Raw genomic sequence first — 21,501 nt, forward strand, 5'->3', positions numbered from 1 at the left:
CTGTCACAATAAAAGCTCTTAACTATGTATGCACTTAAATTTTTTTTCTTTTCAATAAGGTGCAAAACATGATTCCCTCCCTAGTTCTCCTTGGTACTGGCCACGTCAGCTCAACAGTGCCCCCAACACAAATCTCCAGTGTCTCTTTTCACTTGGCCCGTGGGAGGCAGAAGATTGGAAGTGTGATGGGACGATGGCCCAACATGAAAACATCCAACAGGACAAATCTCAGAGGTGGTTCTGGGCCCAGGATGGATGACCCTGGCTAGAAACGAAGATTCTCTCTTTGTGCCTAAGGCCACGGAAAATACTGACAGGGCTAAGAAAAAAAAATAAAACTTCCTTTTAGTTGACACTGTAATTTGAGTTCATAATTAGTGGGTAGGGAGTGGGGGTAAGGAGGAATCCCTACTTTAACACTGCAGAAAGGCAGTGTTCAAAGAAATAACATATGCTTAAGAACCAAGCAAGTCTATGATCTAAAGTATATAAATATCGAGTTTTCAACATCCATTGACTGTCTATGAGGAATACTCCACTCCTTGACCATATAATAACTTAAGGGCAGGTAGGTCGTCTAAGCTTCAGAGTAGGGGGTGGTGGGAAAGGGAGGGGGCACCAACCTAGACTCTTGGGGTAACTGCTGATTAAAACCAGCTGACACTTCAAGGTTGTTTTCTCCCATGGTACTTTGAAGGACAGTATCTGCTGCAGTGAGTATGACTGTAAACAATGCTTCCAATACAGGCCTACAGATTAGCCAAGGGAAAGGAGACAGGCTCTCTGACCACCCAGAAAGGAAATGAGCCAACAAATAAAAAAGAAAGAAAACTTTGATGAAGTCTTCAATTTATGCTCAGTGGAAGACTTGAGTCCTTTTAGATAATAAGAAAAGTTACTGAAATCCTTAAAGACTGTTATTATAGAGATTCTACCTATTGGTCAAATGCACTTAAATGTTAATACAGTTGAACCATATTTCTGTAAGTCTTGGGGATATCACAAATGGACCCCCGTGTTCTTCTCCCCTCCCCAAAATGTGGCCAGACAGTTAGATACCAGACATAAGGGAGGGGGAAAGATTCTGAATTTTAAGAACTGTGGGTACGTTTCAATGACCCCCAAACCACCCCCATTCACTCTACAGCTCTTCAGGTTTCCTGCTGTCCAACCTGATCTTTGGACCTGAATAAAAGGGCTCTTTTCTCAGAAATTGCTCCACATTCCACTTATTTTGGCCTCTGAATCACAAGAATTTTTTTAAAAAGTCAAATTAAAGTAACCTGTTGCAAGTAAATTGTGGCTTTCAAATTAAAATCCACATCTTTACCACGGCCCCCATTTAAATGAGGTATGAAGGGAGGGTGAGACAAAAGGCCAACTTATTTTTTTCTTTTCTAATGAGTCCTTTATTTATTGGTAGCTAGGATCCTTTGTTACAAACACTTCTTGTTCAAGATTATAGTCTTTGGATTTGTTGGAACAGGAAGTGCTGAAAATATCAAACATCATCTCAGGAAAAAAAAAGTTGCAATGGCTTACAAGTCAAAACAGGGAAGGGCGGGAGGGGGGAAGGAGAAGCTCTGAGTACTTTTGGTACAGGTACAGGTGGACAGTGCGCTCTCAGCTCAGAATAGAGTTCCCCCTCCCTCAAATGAGGGATTCATGTAACATAAACATAACATTAAGCATAGTTGTAGTTTAAGAGCCTTTTACGTAGTAACTCCTCCTGGCCATAACCATACAAATCCCATCATCTAGACACAACAAGTTTCTATTTACAAAAAAGGAAAAAAATAACCAACATGTAACTTTTAACCTTTCTCTGCTTTTTTTTTTTTTTTACAAACAAGGTATGAAACTCACTGTTTCAACAGATCCATGTCTTTCAAAACACTGAATGAATCATTTCAACATTCATTTTTCTTTTGTGCAATTTAAAAAAAAATTACCTGTACTCCTCAATGTGAGTGCTTCAGAAAAGTTTTTTCTTAAGCTTTTCAAATTAGGTTTACATTAAAAAAAATATTTCCACAAGGTATAGTGCTACAAGGAAAGATTCTATCAGTAAGGTAACACATCTGAAGCGAGGTCGTCTATGTAAAAGAAATTTTAGCTCTGGAGTAGAGGTGTGCAAGTTGTTTGGAATTTCCCTATCAACAGAAACACAACACTGTCCTTGGAAAATAGAAGAAACCAGTTGAACACAATATTATATTGTATGTGCTTTTTTAAAAAAAAAAAAGAAAGAAAAGTCATTTCTCTATATATCTCTATTACTTGAAGTGTTCTTAAATTTTACATTTCAGAAATTTGGAATTAAAGACAAAAAAGGAATTAACAGCCCCCACTCCACTTAGAAAAGTAGAATTCATTTCCTTTGTTTTCATATCCCCACCAAAGCATTGGGCAGGACTGCAAGTTGTGCAGGCCCTAATCTTCTCCGGTGCCATTGCAGGTGACACAAGAAGGGAAGCCTGAAGGGTTTTAGTAGAGCCTAGGCCATTGTTTGTCTTGTTGCCATTCCCTCCACAGGAGCCGAGACAACGCCAGATCTTGTGAATGGGCCTTCTAGCCTAAGAACTCTGGTTTGCCCATCTCTGAAATAACATGGCATTAGTGTCTTAGAAAACTTTTCAGATTTGCTCTTTATCAAAAGGAATTGATTTTCTTTAGTAGTAGTCATAAGTGTTAACAGGGTATTGTCAGTTGTTTCCTTTGGAAAACAAAAACAAACTCTAGACAAAAGAAAAACCCAAAGTTTTGGCAACAGATTTCTGTAAAGATCAAACTTTGTGCACAGAGTAGATTTTGTGATCTCTAAGAGCTACAGTTCATTCTGAACATGCAGCATTGTATTGCAACCTATGCAGTTTCTAGGAAGTAGTCCACATGATGCAGGAAATCCAAACTCTCCTTGAAATCGAACAACCCTACCCCAGAGCAGACAAAGTGCTGCTTCTGGACACATCAGTGCACCACACACACGCCAGCCCCATCCCTGAGTTAAGAGGTGTGAAAGGTTCCGCAACGTTCCTTGATAGGGGAGACAGAGCAGTGATGCCACTTCCTGATACGCACATACACAAAAAAGTTAACACAATAGGAGGTTCACAATTCAGAGTTACAACTGGGATCAAAAGAAAAAATTGTCCCAGCCTGAATTTGGGTGACTTGAAGGTGAGGAGAGGTTAGATGATAGAGATAGGGAGAAAAAAATTCATAGAAAGTCATTATATGAATGAAAATGAAAATGAAATTTGGATTTCCACTAAGAAGGACTTGAGGTAAGTGGCATCGAACTCCATATCCCCCCCACCCCGATGTGGCCCAGACAAACTGAAACAATTCCTAAGTTAAACACTCTAAGGAACAGTCATTTATATATTTAGAAATCCCTAAAAAGAGAGGTTTTTGTTATTATTATTATTAATATTATTATTATTATTTATGTTTGCCCTGACTAATTTCTTGGTGATTGTGTTCTGTTGTAAACGAAAAGGCCTGCTATTAGTTAAAACAAAACAAAATGAAACAAAACAAAAACCCAACTTGGTAAATATTGCAAAGTGGGCATTGTACAGAGAGGTACATGACTGATTCTCTTAAGCTGAATGATACCTAAATATTTCTATGCCTGTTAATTGTTATTTTCACTACAGAAAACAAAAACCAAAAAACCAAGAAAAAAAAAACAACCAAAACTGTCAGTTCTTTGCAATGGGAGCAACAGTCCTGGAAGCCATGAGCTAAGGCCAAACAGTTTCTGCCAGTTGAAAGGAAAACCCCCCTTCCCCCCAGTACAAGTGAATCTTCTGTAACAGCTGCTGTTGCTGTACTACTGAGTAAGTCGCCACTGCTTGGCTTGGATTTCACTGCTAGTAGCTGCCAGTGTAATCCTGAAAGGGTCAGCAATGCTTGTGTCTGGACAATACCCAGGATGCACTGGGACCTGTACTCACCCAGAGATACAACTACAGGCATAAGGATGCCGGTTTTACTTCCACTCATGTAAAAGACCATTTGGGAAATGGACTGATTCCTGGCTAAATTGCCAACAAGTCTGAGACATGAATGTCTGTTCCCTCCATTTACCCTTTGTCGCTGGGGGAACTACAGTTAAGTCTTTTTTCTTTAAAGGTTTTTTTTTTTTCCCTTTTCCTGGGTCTGGTCTGCATTTTTGTTTTGTTAGTTGTTATTTTTGAAATGTGAAGACAAATAGGACACTTCTCCAAAAGGTGAAGGGCCGCCTTCTGCCCCTGAGTTGTGCATGCAGTGCTCAGTGACAAGAGTGGGGGGGGGGGGAAGTAGTTTTTGAATCTGCCCCATTTCTACAGAAGGTTCTGGGGAAAGAGAGGAAGAATAACCAAATGGTGACAAAAAAGTCAAGTGTATGAAAGAGAGCTACCAGCACACTGGTGTATCTATATTGGCACATGAAGTATTGCACATGCTAAAATAAAATAAAAAGAAAGCAAGAGAATCAAACGGGATAACATTGAGAAAGAAACAATTATTCTATAATTCCTATACCTGAAATAGAAAGCACATAAATTATGATTATGTTCCTATTGCTCCAAACGGTGTATGTTTTCCCATTTTAGTGTTGAATCATTCCATGTGTCCAGTAAGTTTGAAAGTCCTTGCTTCTTGGTTCATCAAAAGGTGTGTGTCTTTCTGAGTACGTGTGAATCACCATCTATAGTGGTGCTGATGAAAGCTAAGTCTGGACTGTGGCCCCATATTTCTCTTACTATCAAAGGTTAAAAAGAAAGGAAAAAAAAAAAAGAAGAAAAATGAAACCCATTGAATGGCAAGTGCCCTGAGCAGAGTATATGGAAGATTAAGCAAGTTCTCCGAGCAGAAACATTTAAAAAATACAGCACTAAATAAGCAGTATCACTGCTATTTGCTAACATGCTGAGAGGTTAATAAAATTCAAGGAAATACAAGAAAAGTTTCAAGCTATTTTAAACTTACTCAGATGTTTTTGGTACACCTCAGAAAACGGTACAAAAAGAATTAGTTCTGGTGTGAGCTAAATTTCAAGTAACAAACAAGAGAGTCAAAGGTTGGGTTGATATTTGAATTTTCTGAAAATTTCTATAAGGAGTTGGAAGTAATGTGTTAAATGGCAGAGGAAACATCAGATGAGAATTTGTTCCATTTGGTTATTACAACTTAAATATATAGAAACCGTAAATTTGGTCCCCCCCCCCCAGTACAGTTTCTTAAAACCACTGTAAAAATGCAAACTCAAAACCCACAATGTTTCAGATTTCTGGGAATGAAAGACTGAAAACTCTGATACCCTTTCCTGTTTTGTACCAAACTCTGAAATCTAGATTTGATTTCAAATGGAAAAGAAGTCATTACCAAAATAATAATAATAATAACAATAATAATAATAAAATAAGTTTTCTTTAAAAAAAACTTGATCACATATAGAAATGTCTATCATGGAAAACTTTCAATGAATCTGAAGATTTTCAGAGTTGTCCTACTAAATCCTGGTTCTTTGTGATCGATGTGATATAAAGATCAAAATGAACTCTGAAAGGAACATAACCTTATAAAACAGCCTAGAGCTTAGGCAGGTTAGAAAGAAATTGCTACATTTATTTATGCTCTTTCAGCCCCCTCCCTTCCCCATAACATTATTGGATTAAAAACTGAAGGAACACTACATAAATGATAAACTCAAGATGTGCAAATTGCAAGATTCTTTAAAGTCCATCCTTTTAAAAAAAAAAACACTGGACAAAAATGAGTATTTTTCCTCTATCCCTTTTCTCTCATTTTCTCTGATTTTCTGTCAGCTCTACATTTTATTCTTTCTCAAGAATCAGAGTTTAAAAGTGCCTCCTTTCAAGTAGCCCATGGTGGACATTTACTGTCACATACTGGTTCATAATTCACATTCATCCCTTTAAACCACATAAAAACTTTCAACATCTTGCTCACGAGAAACTCTCCCTAATTGTACTAGAGTTGACAGTGTTGGGGGCAGGGAGGGATGGGAAAAGAAGTTCTCTGTGTGTTTGTTTTTCTTCCCAAACAGATGAAAAGTGAGATACAGTACTAGCCAAGTGATAGACCAAGATGCTCAGGAATAAAGTGTGAATAGCATTTTAGGTGCTTAAAGACATTCTGTTCATTTTCCACATACCACTTTATGTGTCACACTGAAATATGAAAGAGTGGCACCAGGTTGTCCATAATCATGAACTATAAACAGTACTAGAGTCAAAAAGACAAAAGATTTGCCAACTGAAGTGCAAACAGATTCAGTTTGCACTCTGGGAAGGGCAGGACATATCTACCTCTTAGAAGCAAATGTCCATGGAAAAACCCAGTCTGCTTTTCTAACACTGCACGGAAACTGAGAGTAGGCCTCAGCTGGCAGCCCTATAGGGTGTACCACCACCCCTTTCTCCATTCCCCCGAGGAGAAAACCCAACCCAACCCAACCCAACCCAACCTCAATAAAGCAATGTAAGAGGGGGACAAGATTTTTTTTTCATGAAGTTACACCCTTGCAATGTCATTAGCAAAGCAGAAATGGAATCCGCGTGTGGCAGTTACTCTATGAAAAATATCAGTGCAGTCAGGCCCCATGGGGGAAAATATATGTTTATATATAGATATATATTTATTGGATTAAAAGTCATTTTCATTGTAAAATAAGATGAAGAGAAATGTGATTTTAAACTATTTGCTTCCTGCCTGATGCCTCTTGAAGATGCCTTAAAGCTGGGTTCCTAATGTTGATTTTGTATGTGAGGACCTCATAATGACAATTGCGATGGAGCTGTAATCTCATGCTGTGAGAGAGAGATAGAGAGAGGCAGAGAGAAAGAGAGAACCACTCACATTTGCATCCATACACATGCACACACACACAGACAGACAGACACACACACACACATACACACTCACTCTGATTCTTCCATTCCAATTCCCTTTCTGTGGCCTCATGAGAAAGAATCAGCAGAAGTCAGCTGGACACCAGGTGTTCCTGCACTGTCAGAAAAAAAGGCAGGAGCCAGGACGCCATGTTCGTTTCCATTAAATATATGCATGGAACCTTGACAGCCCCAGACTTAGCTCCCAACCAACCTAATCACTGACAAACGCTTGTGGAAAAAAAACATATGCACCAGTCTCCTGCATAATACCAGCTGCAACTATAACAACAAGGTTATAACATAAACCTAAAATAAGATGATAACATGTAAATACTGGGTTATTTAGCCTACAGTACAGTAATCTGGATAAAAATGACAAGGGAGAGCCTAATTTCCTTTCCCCCAAAGCGCCTTTACTTGCCTACATTAGATCGACCTTCAATGCAAATCTTAACCTCCTGAGGAATAAAAGAAGGCTTGGGAAGAGTCAAAGGCGGCTCCTCGTCTGATTTCTCTAGTTTCCGTGTTTCCGGTGCAGACCACCTCCTCTTCCTTGTTGCCACAGGCTTGCTGGGTTCTGTTTTGGTGAGCAAGGGTGCTGCAGGCAATCCTATTTTGTCTGGAAACTTTAGTTCACCATTCTCCGCTAGCATCTGTGAAGTTCCCTGATTAATCCCATTTTCCTGCTCGGCATACCTGTGTCTGCTTCCTACTAGACTGTCATTCTTTGAGTGCTTCAGCAAGATGCTGGCTGAATCCATGGCCTGGCCCTTTTTAACAGAGCCGTTCTTCAGGTTTTTGAGGGTGAGCGAGATGCAGACATCCCCGACTGAGAGTTTGGAACATGGCAAATCAAAGAGCTGGCTGGTTCTCTCGGGGCAGCATGATGACCAGCCTTGTCCAAATACAAAAAAAGGATATTCTACCAAGACTTCAACGCTGACCTGTGGAAACAGAAGAGATAGAGAAGACAGAGAGGGAGGAGAGGAGGAGGAAAAGGAAAAAAAAAGGAAGAAAAGGAGAAAAAGAGGAAGAATACTATGAAAATGTTTGCTTTTTAGGCATGGACATGGAGGTTTAACTTAAGTATACCAGATACCCAAAAAATCAGAAATGATTACTGAATAATCATGTACTTACCAGATACAGTTACAGCAGAAACCAATGATAAAATAGCGAATTCTAAAAGGCTATTCAACATCTTTAATGGTAACTCACTGGGCATTACTACTAGTATTATTACTTGTTGAAATGAATCCATTAGAAAGTATTTAATGAGTTCAGACTATGTTCTTAGCCCTGTGCAAGGCACTATGGGGATTTATGAAAGTAACATAAGATATGCTTTTGGTTTTCAAGGAAAGCATGTATTAGTTAAAGACACACAATTAATAACATGAAACAATTAGATAATAATCTGTGAGTATACGGATGAGCTATGATTCCTTCAGGGCGGGGAATTCCACATATGACAGCTCCCATAACCAATGAAGATCACATATAATCTTGGATTTAATTAAGTGCTAGGGAACTGCTTGGGGCACAGGATAAAAATGACTTGCCCAGGGTCACAAAGCTATGAGTGTCAGGGACAGGAGATAACCTCAGGTCTTCCTAACTCCACGCCCCGTTCACTATGCCATACTGCCTCTAGAAGACAGACTCAATTTAGAGCCTACATGGTATAGCACAGAGAATGTATTATCAAAGGTTTCCTGAAATAGGTGGGCCTTAAAGAACATGTAGGATTTGGAGTAGCAGAAGGAAAGAGGAGATCATTCTAAATAGGAACTATGGTGGTGTCTAGGCAAGTGAAATATTAATTCACTCTGTCAGATCAACCCATCTATAATGTTGAACTACAACACACAACATTTCTCTTCATTTGATTGCTCATAGAGAAACAGAACTTAGGTGTTGGGAATAGGTAAACAAAACATCAAAGCTGCTTAATAAGGGAGGATATAGACAGAAGGGATGGAGGTTGATGACCTGGCCCTAGCTTCCCTTGCATGCTACGGTAATCAAAGAGACTCTTGTTACTGGGGCTTACCCGGGCCCCCCAGCTTCTACAGAACTCTTGGATTTTAGTTTTGTTTGAAGCAGAGTTCCTGAAAAAGGGTTTTTGAGACTCAATGTAGGGGAGTAAAAAGGGTCGTGATGAAGTTATAAGGAGTTTCCTAAACCTTAAGTAACATAATTGTTTGAGACTAGACACAATAACAGTATCAGACACAGGACGTTTAAAGAATAATCTTAGTCTAAATTGTTTTTGTTTTTGTTTTGTCTTGGTTTTGTTGGCTTTCTTTGGCTAGGTGTTGTGAACCACAGACTCATGTACTAAGAGAGTGGCTCACCTGCTATTGTCAGAGAAGGGTTTTCTAGTGACCACACCTTGGTAGATGAATACAGAGAACAACTCAGGGCTTAGAGTGTCCAAGAGATGCCAGCAGAGACAATGCAATGCATACTCAAGAACAACCCCAGAATGTCATCAGACAACATTAGCAGCTCTACAGTGTTAGAGGTCTGACTCCTCTCAGCTCCACATACACCTTGGCCACCTGGTTTTTATATGTATGGATGCTGGGGCAGTTACATCAGCTTCCCTCCCAACATTCTCTTTGCCATGCAAATGAATTTGGACCCAGTTAAAAGAATGGAGCCAAGAGGAAGGTGTGGTCTCTCTATACTGATATATTAAAGAAGTAAAGCTAGGATAGGGAGGGTATGCTTTTCTACTCATCACCTTATTTCTCTATAATAAAAATCTTTCACTTTCATTCTGACCCACTTTCTAGGCATGTTTGTGATAGTCTTACCCCTCCCTTTCCTACTACTATATTTCCTATTCAGGTATTTTTCCATGTTCTAAACATGGCCATTTCCTCTTAGTCATCTACCTTAGAACCTGCCTTTTATTCCTTTGGATTCTTGCTTATTTACAGCTGTTCTTTCAAAAGATACCCTCTTTGCAGGCTTTCCAGATTGTAGATCAGGCTGTCATAAATTCATAAAAAGAAGTCAGCTTTTGGATGATTGTCCCATTGGGAGAAACTATATCCCCTCACATATTCTCCTTGTCCCCACTAATCTGTATCTTTCATTCAGGAAAAGGGAAGAGATTTTTCCCCTTGCAAAGTAGGACAGTGTAGTGATGTGCCTGGAGGAAACAAAAGAAGATAATGGCTGGAACATCCTTATTTCTGGTGCAAATTATCTATCTTAATCCAACCATTTTTGACAGGGATGGGGGTGTGAGGTTCATTTCTATCTGTGGTTTTTAGCTTATTAGCCCAGTGGACTGAGGCCATTTTCTCTCAGTTTTGTATTAGGAGGTGTCTAAACAATAAATCATCAGACTAAAACATCCGTAGGAGGACAAGTGGTTGTGTGCATCAGTGGTCTTGAAGCAGCTGATTTCTCTGGAATATTTAATCTCTTCAAAGTAATGTTATGCATGAAAAAAAAAAGACAGATGTAGCCATTGAAAGACTAACAAAAAGAACATGCACTTTGTTACAATCTGTATTTTGGGTCTGTATAAACAATAAAATATTTATTTGATATTCACAAATAAATCTGAATGGAAATTCTGGTTTATAAATTATTTTCCTTGTCAGGTATCTATAGTCTCATTAGGATGGAGTTTCTCAGAAGCTTTCGTATCTGAATATGTTATCTGTCACTCTAAGAGGTGGAATATGGATGAAGCACTTTCATCAATTATTTTCCAAATTATTTCTGACATTTTACAAGTTAGCAGACTTGTAGCTTTTTGTTCCTTCCCATAACGAAACTCAAATAGTGAGTGGTAGGGGGAGAAGTTTTGCTGAATTTTCAGAGCTCAAAAAGTCTACTTATAAGAAGGACTGTGGAGAAGAGAAGAAAGGGGAAGAAGGGCAATAAAGGCCATGATTGAAATACACTAAATCTATTGATATCAATGTCTTATTCATGTTTAGATAGTGAATGGATGGGAGAAAACCTTTTTTTTCTACTTCAAAGGTCCACTTTTTTATCTCTCTTTTAAAATTCTGGATATCTCATTCCAAAGGTATTCCCATTGCCCTGGAAAAGTGGGTATTCTGACTCTGTTGTTACAGAAGCTTAAGGTTAAATTAGACCTTCACCAAGGCCAAATATTCACAAAAATAAATAAATTCATCAATATTCGTAAAAGTCAATGAGCACTTATTATATGCCAGTCACCAGGGTAAGCACTAGGGATACAACCAAAGCAAAAACATGGCTCTTTCCATGAGGAAATCACATTCTAATGGAGGAGACAACACATAAACTACTACGGACATACAAGATACTATGGATATACAAGTATTGGTGGAAGGCTTTAGTGGGTAAGGAGAGGAAGCAGGACGGCCAGGAAAGGCATGCAGCAGAAGGTGAGAATTTAGCTGCATCTTAAAAGATAGGAAGGACACAAGCATGTATTAGGGACCTATTATGTGCCAGCATTTTACAAATATCTCATTTGATCCTCACAACAACCCTGGGGATGTAGGGGCTATTGTTATCCCCATTTTACAGTCGAGGAAACTGAGATTAAATAACTTGCCCATGGTCACAGGACTAGTAAGTGCTGGAGGCTGGATTGGAACTTAGGTGTTCCTCACTCTGACCAGAACTTTATCCAATGAAGCACCTAACTTGTAAAGGAAAGAAGGAATTCAGGGAAACAATTACATAAAAAGGAAGAGTATGGGAAGTCTGGGCATGCAGATCGTTCAAAGGCCTGGAGTCAAGAGATAGGAGTATTATGTGCAAGGAAAAGCAAGCAGGTAGGTAGGATCATTGAATAGGTAGAGGGGAATAAAGTATAAGAAAACAGAAAAGCCAGGAAAGGGCAAGGTTGTTAAGGGCTCTAAATGCCAAAAATATAAGCAGGAAGACCAGCCGGAAAGCTACTGTTATAGTCCGGGTGTGAGGCTAGGGTGGTGGCTTTGTGAGTGTGGAGAAGTGGGCAGTTCAAAGAGATGCCACGAAGGCAGAACTAACAAAACATGGTAACAGACTGAATTTGTGGAGTGAGAATGAGAGATGAGTTGACAATGACCCTGAACCTTGGTGACTGGGAGGAGGGCAGTCCACTCAACAGTAATGGGGAAGGAAGTTCAGAAGATCAAAGGGTTGAGGGTAAAAGATAATGGGCTCTGCTTTAGATATGTAGAGTTCAGGATGCCTACAGGATATCTAGCTCAAAATGTCCAAAAAAGAGTCAGTATTGGGAACATGGAGCTAAGGAGAAAGGCTAGGGTTGGATATATGAATATGGGCATCATCTGCATAGCGATGATAAATTATCTCATGGGGGCTCTCACTAAGAGCGATAATTAGAGGAAAAGAGATTGTAGCAGCAAGCACCCTGGAGTCCCTAGGGTGGCTGCTCACACAGGTTCTTGGATCTGCTTTGTTAAAGGAAAGCAACTCAAAATGGGATAACAAGCTTACTTTAATCAGTCAGACATATATCGTTTACCTTGTTCAGGGGAAAAAGGACAGCACCCCGAACTTCAAAGTATACAGGCAGAATTATCAAGACAGAAACAGATCAAGTAGACAGATTTCCAAACTGTCCAACCATTACATCCATAACAAATCAGCATCTGGGTTTTTCAAAGCCGGGGGACTCTCAACAACGGCTTCCCAGAATTCAGATCAAATCACAGAACACTTCTCAAAGTGAGTCCCAAAACAAAGCTACACATCAGGGCTTATATAGCCTTCTCCTGGCTCAGAGAATGTAACAACCTTATTGACTCACTGGCCAATCAAGAAGTATCTACTGAAAAACAAGCCTCCCTCCCCAGGCTTCAGGTGCATTTTAGCCTAGGGGCAGGGAAGATCTTCCAAATTTGCATTCCCATTACAGAGATCCATGAAAACAGAGATTATAGAGTGTCTATGAGAAGAGGGTGTTCAACAGTGTCAAAGGCTGCAGAGATGACAAAGAGGATAGGCTTGAGAAAAGGCCAACAGGTTTGTCAATTAAGAAACTGCTGGCAACTTTCAAGAGAGTAGCTTCAGTCAAATTAGGGGTTGGAGCCAGATTGTAATTGGTTTAGAATTGAGTGAGGGGAAAGGGAATAGAGGCATGGATTATTACAGGGTGTCCCTAAAGTCTGGACACATAAGAAATCTCATTAACTATACATATTTTGAAGAAATGAAATGAATGACATTTTCAACAACGTTTTATTTAATTATCATAAATTTTAGCCATGACAATTTCATGTGGAATAAAAATTTTCATTAGCTATTGGGGACTATTTTCCATATTAATGATAATGAGATTAATTTAATTAATGAGATTTCCTATGTGTCTCCTATGTCTTCTTATGAAATCTCATTTATGCTACTTAAATAAAATGTTGTTGAAAATGTCATTCATTTCATTTCTTGAAAATATGCATAGTTAATGAGATTTCCTATGTGTCCAAACTTTAGGGACACCCTGTAGCTGGCTTTCTCAGGGAGTTTAGCTGATAAGACAAGAGACATGAGACACAGACCAATCTGTAGCTCAACAGAAATTCCCTCTATATAAACAACAGAGATAGCATGGCGCAACAGGATACAGGTGCTAGGTGTAGATTAAGACAACCTATGTCTGAATCCCCCTTCTGCCCCCTCCTAGCTCTGCATCCTTGGGCAAAGTCACTTGGCCTACATTTCTTCATTTGAAAAATGAGAGGGTTGGACTAGTAGCCTTCTGAAGCCCCTTCCAGCCCTCTACCCCATGACCCTATGAACTGAGACAAGCAATCATTTAGGCTTTGCCCAAAGATAGGAAACTCACTATCTCATGAAGTATCCTATTCTGGTTCTGAACAGGTCTGATTTTCCTTATATTGAGTAGAAATCTCCTTTCTGCAATTTATATCTACTTCCTTTTTAGGAAGATACCTTCATTAGTATAGCAAGTTGAACTGTATTACTCATTCTGAATGTCATCCCCTTTCCCTCTCACCCTTCCTCTAGCAGCTTTTTGAGGACCTGAAATATGAGAACTATTTAAAGTCTTTGTATATTTTTTCCCATGTGAATTTTACCTAAAATGTTTCACCCTTCCGTGTCTATTAAAATCTTCTGGCACATCTTGAACAAACATCTTTAACTACTCATAACTAATACATGTATATTTCAAAACTGGGTTCACCATTAGAATTTTTAAACATCCTGAAGGAGAATTTAACAAAAGAAAGTATATCTTACCAAAAGAAATTTCCGAAAGGACATGGATGCTATATTTTCTTTTCTTAGAATTTTAAACTTTAAGAACTATTAGTTATGATAGCCATTTTCTATTGAATAGAGCTTATAAGTAATAATGTCATTACTTTTGAAGATAGGAAGCATGTCTAAAGCTGCTAAAGTCTTTACCATGGCATTCCCCCTGCCATAGCTTAATAACTACCTAATGACAAGCTGTTGATTGTGATATTATACTAGGTTTTGTGTTTTCAAACCAATTCAACAAATACTTATTGAGTACATATTATATAGGGTATCACTGTGGGAAAACAGAAGAGATGGAGAAAACATAGTTCTTGCCCCAGGGGACCTTACAATCTAGATAAATGGACAGTCATACACACATGATACAATGCACATCAACAAACATTTACCACAGATAACAGGTATTATTACAGAGAAAAGGTATTATAGAATAATATGCCGAAATGAATACCAACAACAAATGCTGTCGTAGTATGACTCAGTGAGTACTGGAAAGTTAATGGAACAAGGACTTGAGCTGGATCTTGAAGGATGGAGTAGGACTTCTGTAGTAAGAGGGGAGGGGAAAGGACAAGGATGGGGAGGGCATATAAAATAAGAAATGCAGGCATGAGAATAGTATGTGTTTTGGATAAGGTTTAGAAAATGATGATATAAATATGTAGCATTACAAAAAATCTTTATACAAGTAAAGCCCAATTTGCCTGGTTACCAAATGTTCTGATTTGCCTATCAAGTCAAAACAGCTCAGTATAATGGAAAAGGAGTTGGATATGGAGTCAATCATAAAACTTGGGTTTGAATACTGGTTTTGCCTCTTATTTTCTAGGTGATGCTGAGCAAGACACTTTGCTCTGGATCTTTTTGTTCTCATCTGTAAAAGGAATTACTTGAACCTCTAAGGTCCCTTCCAGATCTCAAATCTCTGATCCTACCCTTTGGTGAGATGGGGACCAGAAGAGCTTAGCTTCTATCCAGCCATTTCTTCTTAAGGTCCTCCAGGCCTTACTGTAGGTCCTACCTCCCTCCATGCCTCCCCTCTGCGGAATCTTCCCTCCCTCATCCCATGCTGTCATCTAACTACTGACATAATGTTAGGACTCCTGGGCCTTGCCATCTGTCCTGCTACTGAACCCTTAGGACCTTTAGGGCTTTCCTCTCCAACCTGAAGCTGAACTTTCTTGCATGCACTGTCTCCTCCAATTAAAGTGTGAGTTCTTTAATAGCAAGAGATAGCTCATTGTTTGTTTATATATCTAGCACTTAACTAGCGCTTGAAAAATATAAATGCTTAATAACTTTTTTTTCACTCATTCATTCATTTGGTGTTTAATCTGGAAATATAGGAAAATTACAATTATATCTATTTGCCACTAGAGGGAGATGTTCAAACGATAGGTTGGCTCCTTTGAGACCAGTAGATTAGGGTACATTTCTGTTTAAGCAGCCCATCAGCCTTCTTAGCCCACTACTACTGACTCTATTTACCTTGATTCATTCTAAATGAACACAATCTATAGCTCTTCCCTGATACATCTACATCATCTCAAGGATGAGTTTTGAGAGAAGAGAATGTTAAACTCCCTTGTGGGCAAGAGGTTCACCCAAGAAAGACCACATTTCTTGGCCATAAGTTTGCCGCTCTATATCTCTCTTCCTCTTAGCAACATCTGTCAAATGCAGTTATGATTCTATTGATTGAAGTTTAGTTATTTCCTATTTATAACAGAAGTTTCTATGGTCCTTTTTGCTTAAGTTACTGTACATTTTAAGTTATCTGACTAAAACCTAATGAATGAAAGAGAAGCAAGATAACACAAAGATTAAGTTGGCTTCATTTTTCATCCTTTGACCTAATTTTCTACTCTCTCTTCTCCCATCTCTAACACACACACACACACACACACACACACACACACACACACATACACACATACCCCTTTAGGACTTGCAAAGTAGAAAAATCCTTTTTTAGTAGTTTTTACATCAAGATCCAAATCCACCTATTTCCAAAACACCCTTTTAATCTAATCTATGTTATTCTAGTCCTCCTCATGACTCCCCCAAGTCCATTATTTCTTAGCCTGATGAAACCTGAAGCCAGAAATTCAGCTGAAGATGACCTTGAAGATCATCTCATCCTATCTCCTCATTTTACAGATGAGGAGACTGAGGCTCAGGTAGATTAGGTGACTTTTTCAAGGTCACACATGTATTAAATGGCAGAGCTGTGATTTGAACTGATTCCCTAGAATAGAATTTGGACGACATGGTTAGATTCAAACAATGGCTCTGTCATTTACTGCCTAGGCAACTTTGGGCTTTTTCCTCAATTCCCTGAATGTGTAAAGCAAATGGAGTTGCACTCTTTGTGCTCTAATTTGATAATCCCGGGTGACTTTCCCTCTGCCAAACTTCCTCTCCCTGTTGCTGCTGTTTTTTTTGTAATAAAGCAACCTTCTTTCCCCAACCTACCATGACACCTAGTTGTATCACCAGTTCATGCTTTTACCCATGAGAGAAACACCAGGGTGGGAAGGAAACTCTTACCTAGTGATACATAAAGAAGACCTAATTATATATCATCTACCTGTCTGGCTGGTAACCCACCACCTTCTGTGCAATTTTTCAAATTCAATGTGTACATAATCAATCAACAAGTAAACAAAGAGGTATTAAGCACCTACTGTGTGTGTGTGTGTGTGTGTGTGTGTGTGTGTGTGTGTGTGTATTGGGGGAGGGAGAGGAAAAGGGCCAGGCCCTGGGGGAGTACAAAACTTCATAGAAAAAAAAAGCCAGTCAATATCTACTGCATCCAAACAACTCTACATATACACACATATATTTATATTTTGTTTGATTGTATATTTCAGCCTTAGATTAATCTATGTGTACATACACACATATGTACACATCACCAGAAACAAGATGCGGAGAAAACAAAACGTCTGTTGTTAAAATATGTCTCCCATTTCCCTACCAAGAGGGCCATGTTTTCACAAATGGGAAGGGCATCTGTTTTGTGCTCGATGCTCTCCAACAGAGGAAAATCCTGCCTAGAGCAGGGTAGCAAAGAAGTCACTCTAAGGCCATGCCACAGAGCAGGCATTCTCCTTTCAAGTTTTGATTTTGCCCTGGGAAGGCTGTGAAATCGAAACCTGCTCATTTGGGTTCCAATGATATTGTTTCATCTTGTTTATACCTGTAGAGAAAAGCCTACTTCTCTTTTAAGTTCCCTTTTTCTTAAGCATCCTTTCAAAACCAATAAAACCAGAAAATCCCGTGTCAATGGTGAAGGGGATGAGAGAGATATCTATTTATTTCAGTGTTTAAAAAATCATTCAGAAAAACGGTCAAAACTTTCCTGTGGAGAATGAGAATATCTGTGAGCGTTTCTCTTTAAGTCACTTAATCATGCTAATTCTAAGTCTGACTCAGTGTTTGCTGGAAGTCTTTCAGGTTGTTCAGTAAACCCATGCCCTGGTGGGCGCCCAAATAATGCGGACAAACCATGCTGTAAACACAAACTTTAAATGAAAAATCCATCAGGATGAAGCATACACACTATAGCCGCTCTCTCCTCGAACAGAGCTTTGATTGTGACATGGCATGCACATTAGGCCCTTAAGTGCTGGCTCCCTGTCACACTTCATTTGACAAATCAGGAGGTATATATATATATATATATATATATATATATATATATATATATATATATAGGTATAGGAGGTTCTGGCACAACAGTTTTTTACTGGACCAAAACATGCATTCCAATGGGCCTGCCCTCTGGGGGTCTACAGAGTTTCCACAAAGGTTTGACACCTAAAGAAAGTAGCAGTAAAAACTCAGTCAAGAAACATGCACATTAAAACAAAAATCATGCTCACTTTTCTACTCCACTACATTGATATAGATGTTTAACACGAAAACTAGCTTCAGTAGAAAAGTAAAGCAATATAAAAACACTGGCCTTGGAGTCAGAGGACTTTGATTCAAATCCTCCTTCTGATACTATCTCTGCTTTTGGATAAATTACTTAAATCCTGGGTCTCAGTTTCCTCATCTGTAAAATGATGAGTTTAGACTAAATGACCTCTGAGTTTCCTTCCATTGCTAGATCTGCGAACCCATGGCCAGAAAAACACTTAGGATTGTCATTCTTCTTACTGTCTGTATGAGGATGCAACAAAGACAGACACAACTGTCACCAATGAGACGCTGCTAAGGTTAAGCAAACCGGCACTCGGCACACTGCTGCCACACACCATCGGTGGGCACTCCATATTCCCTGGTTTGAAGCCTGGTTGGTATATTTCAAGGTTGGCAAACAGATGCATGTTGGCGGCTAAAAGACTGTGTGGGCTTATATGCTGTTTGCATTAAGTCTCCAGTTATTTTTAGGTGCTAGCTAATCCATGAAATGCATAAAGCTGCCATTGATGACTCATAGTCCACGGCAGTCAAATTAAAAAATAGTGGAGTAGAATAAAAGCCATCGGTAGACATGTGGTGCTTAGAGGATACCAAAAGCAGTGCCACGGCACCCCCTAACACACACACACACACACACACACAAATGCACACACACACACACGCAAAGGAGAGAGAGAGGATATGAGCCTGGGATGTTATATTAGGCAGTGGACAAGCCAGGTAAAGGAAACAGTCACTGAGGATCGGGCAAGCAACAGACAGGCATTGTGACACATAACAGTATTTAAGAAAGAATCATTGAGAAGAATCTGCTGCCCCAAAGCATTTTATAAATATTACTGAATACAATTCTACCAAGTAAAGATTTTTAATACTCTTTAGTAATCTTGTGCTTGTCGTATGTGTATGTGTATGTATGTGTGTGTATGTGTGTGTGTGTGTGTGTGTGTGTTTGTAAATGGTAGTGAAAGGAGGCTAATTGGTAGTCAAGACAAAGAAACCCCTGGTCTTTGTATGGGAGCAAAGTAAAAGTAGCCAGTCACAGGCCCTTCTGTGGGTCTTTCTGGAAAAAGTAGGAATCCACTTGGACAGGTTCTGCTTGGATATTTTCATTTGTTCAGGGTGAGACCTCTATATCCCTGGCCTAAAGGTCATCTCTGGTTGGGCGTTTTACTGCTCACAGTCTATTACAGTTGGGATTCTTTGGGGTCACGCGTAGCTTATACTAGAATGGCTACTGATGTTCTTTTCAAATTTAAGTTCCATGATTCTGTTTTTAAATATATATATATATATTTCTTTTTAATCAGAGAGGCTATATGCTGTATTAGACAGAGCCATGGACCTGGGGTCACAAAGAGCTGGGTTTAAATCTTGCCTCAGATACTTATCATGAGCAAGTCCTTTAATCTCTGTGGGTCTCAGTTTCCTCATCTATAAAAAGAGGAGGTTGGACTTGATATTTCCAAAGGTCCTTTCCAGCTCTGAATATATGATCCTACAGCACGTCCCAAAAGCTAAATGCACGGACAGAGGAAAGGTGGTATACTCTGTATTTCTTGTTCTTTTTTCATCGGTTTATTTGACATGACAGAGTGAAAACCGAAATCTAGGCCCTAAAAGCCCCGATCCATTGGGGTTTCCTCTATTTATGATTTTTCAGTGATTGTTCAGTTAGATATAACCTTTCATGAACATGAACTTTCAGTTTCCTTTCCTCTAACATGTACACATATGCATCCAAAAGCTGCTTGGTCACTTATTATAAACTAGTTGAGAAGGTTAAAAAAAAAATCTACTGTGCTTTTTAAGATAAATTAAGCCTTCTCCATCAGCATTTTGGTACAAAACTACCTTTCCTTCAAGAGACCTAGAAAGGACACAGATCCCATGATTCTTCTGAACCTGATTTTCCCCAGCACATTTCCCCAATCTCTGGGTCAACCTTACCCAATGTGGAAGAAGCCACTCTGTGACGTTTACCCCTTCTCTTCCAGGCTGCAGCTGTTTCAACTGGTGATCCTCTAGCCCAAGGAAAGGAAGCTGCTTATACAACACAGATCTGTGCATTAGGGGCATCACAGTAGGCAATGATTCACAAGGGAAGCAGATTCTGTCTGCCAGCACACTGGATCACTCACCCACTACAAAAGGCCTCCTAGTTCTGAATGGTGCCCATCATTCTAGGAAGAGCATGCCCCGACCCTGTGACCAGAATGATTAGCAAATGCACAGTGATTATAAAAAGGCCGAATGAGTGCCTGGAATGCCTGGCACTGGACAATGACTAAAACTTTCTTTGGTTTCTCCTTCTGTTCTGAAGGATAACAAACCATGAGAAACAGCAAGGCTTGCAAAGGGAGAAGGAATTGTGTGTATGGAGGAATACTGTGCTGGGAAGGGTGAAACCTCAGAGACTGTGGTGAATGTGTGAAGGTTTTTTTTGTTTGTTTTTGTTTTTTTCTGTATACTGCAGTGTCTGGATCTTCAGCTGGAGACATTTTATAGCATCTTTCCATAGCAATAATTAAAAACTTGACTCCTTAAAAACAAAACAAGTCCACATTTTTATTCAGCTTGAGCTTGGCTTCCCATGTGTGGGCTAATCTACCATGTTGTTGTTCAGTCATTTCAGTCTTGTCTGACTGTGACCCCATTTGGGGTTTTCTTGGCAAAGACACTGGAATGGTTTGTCATTTCCTTCTCTAGGTAATTTCACAGATGAGGAAACGGAGACAAATAGGGTTAAGTGACTTACCCAGGGTCACGCAGATAGTAAGTGCCTGAGGCCCGATTGAAACTCAGGAAGATGAGACTTCCTGACTCCAGGCTCAGCACTCTATCCATTTTGCTACCCTAATCTAACAGGAAGGTAGGACAATAGTAGTTGCCCATTCCCCACCCCTCCCCCAAGGTTCTTTGTGGTGATAATCAATGTTGGTAAAAACTACAAAGGATCTTTTTATGACAGAAACACAGAAAACCAGAGCCTGAAGGGCCTGGGTCTAGCCCTTTTGCTAAGGATTCAATACTCGGGTGTATGATCAACCATCTCAGCAATGCTTCAAACCTATTCAGATGCCAAAGGGAGGAATCAGGAAGATTCATCTTTATGAGTTCAAATCTGGCCTCAGACACTTAGTAGTTGTGTGACCCTGGGCAAGTCAATTAACCCTATTTGCCTTAAATGAGCTGGATAAGGAAATGGCAACCTCTTCCCCCAGACTTCAGAAGGCTTGTGCCCTCCTCTTATTTATATACTTATGAGATGTCATTTTATGTTAAAATTATTTCTGCTTGTGTCATATCACCCTATGAGGCTCTAAGTCCCATGAGGATAAAACCTCTTCTTCAAATTATTTATCTCCCAGTAGAGAGATTGCAATAGATCAATCCATCTATT

General features: G+C 39.4%; 1 protein-coding gene across 8 annotated transcripts in view; it reads right to left on the minus strand.

Annotated features, from left to right (window-relative positions):
* Positions 1–589: 589 nt before the first annotated feature.
* The window catches only part of ATXN1 (ataxin 1), a 530,883-nt gene continuing 509,971 nt past the window's right edge, over positions 590–21,501 (minus strand). For 7 of the 8 annotated variants that reach the window (XM_069092453.1, XM_069092456.1, XM_069092451.1 and 4 more), the window contains one exon: positions 590–7,852. In XM_069092453.1, coding sequence (XP_068948554.1) covers positions 7,322–7,852 — 531 coding nt within the window. In that variant the 3' untranslated portion in view covers positions 590–7,321. The remainder of the gene's footprint in view (positions 7,853–21,501) is intronic. The other variant, XR_011169127.1, reaches the window with a different exon arrangement.

Source organism: Petaurus breviceps, unplaced genomic scaffold (assembly GCF_028583685.1).
Source record: "Petaurus breviceps papuanus isolate PSGF00001 unplaced genomic scaffold, PetGlider_PUasm1.0 190, whole genome shotgun sequence".
Lineage (NCBI taxonomy): Eukaryota > Metazoa > Chordata > Mammalia > Diprotodontia > Petauridae > Petaurus > Petaurus breviceps.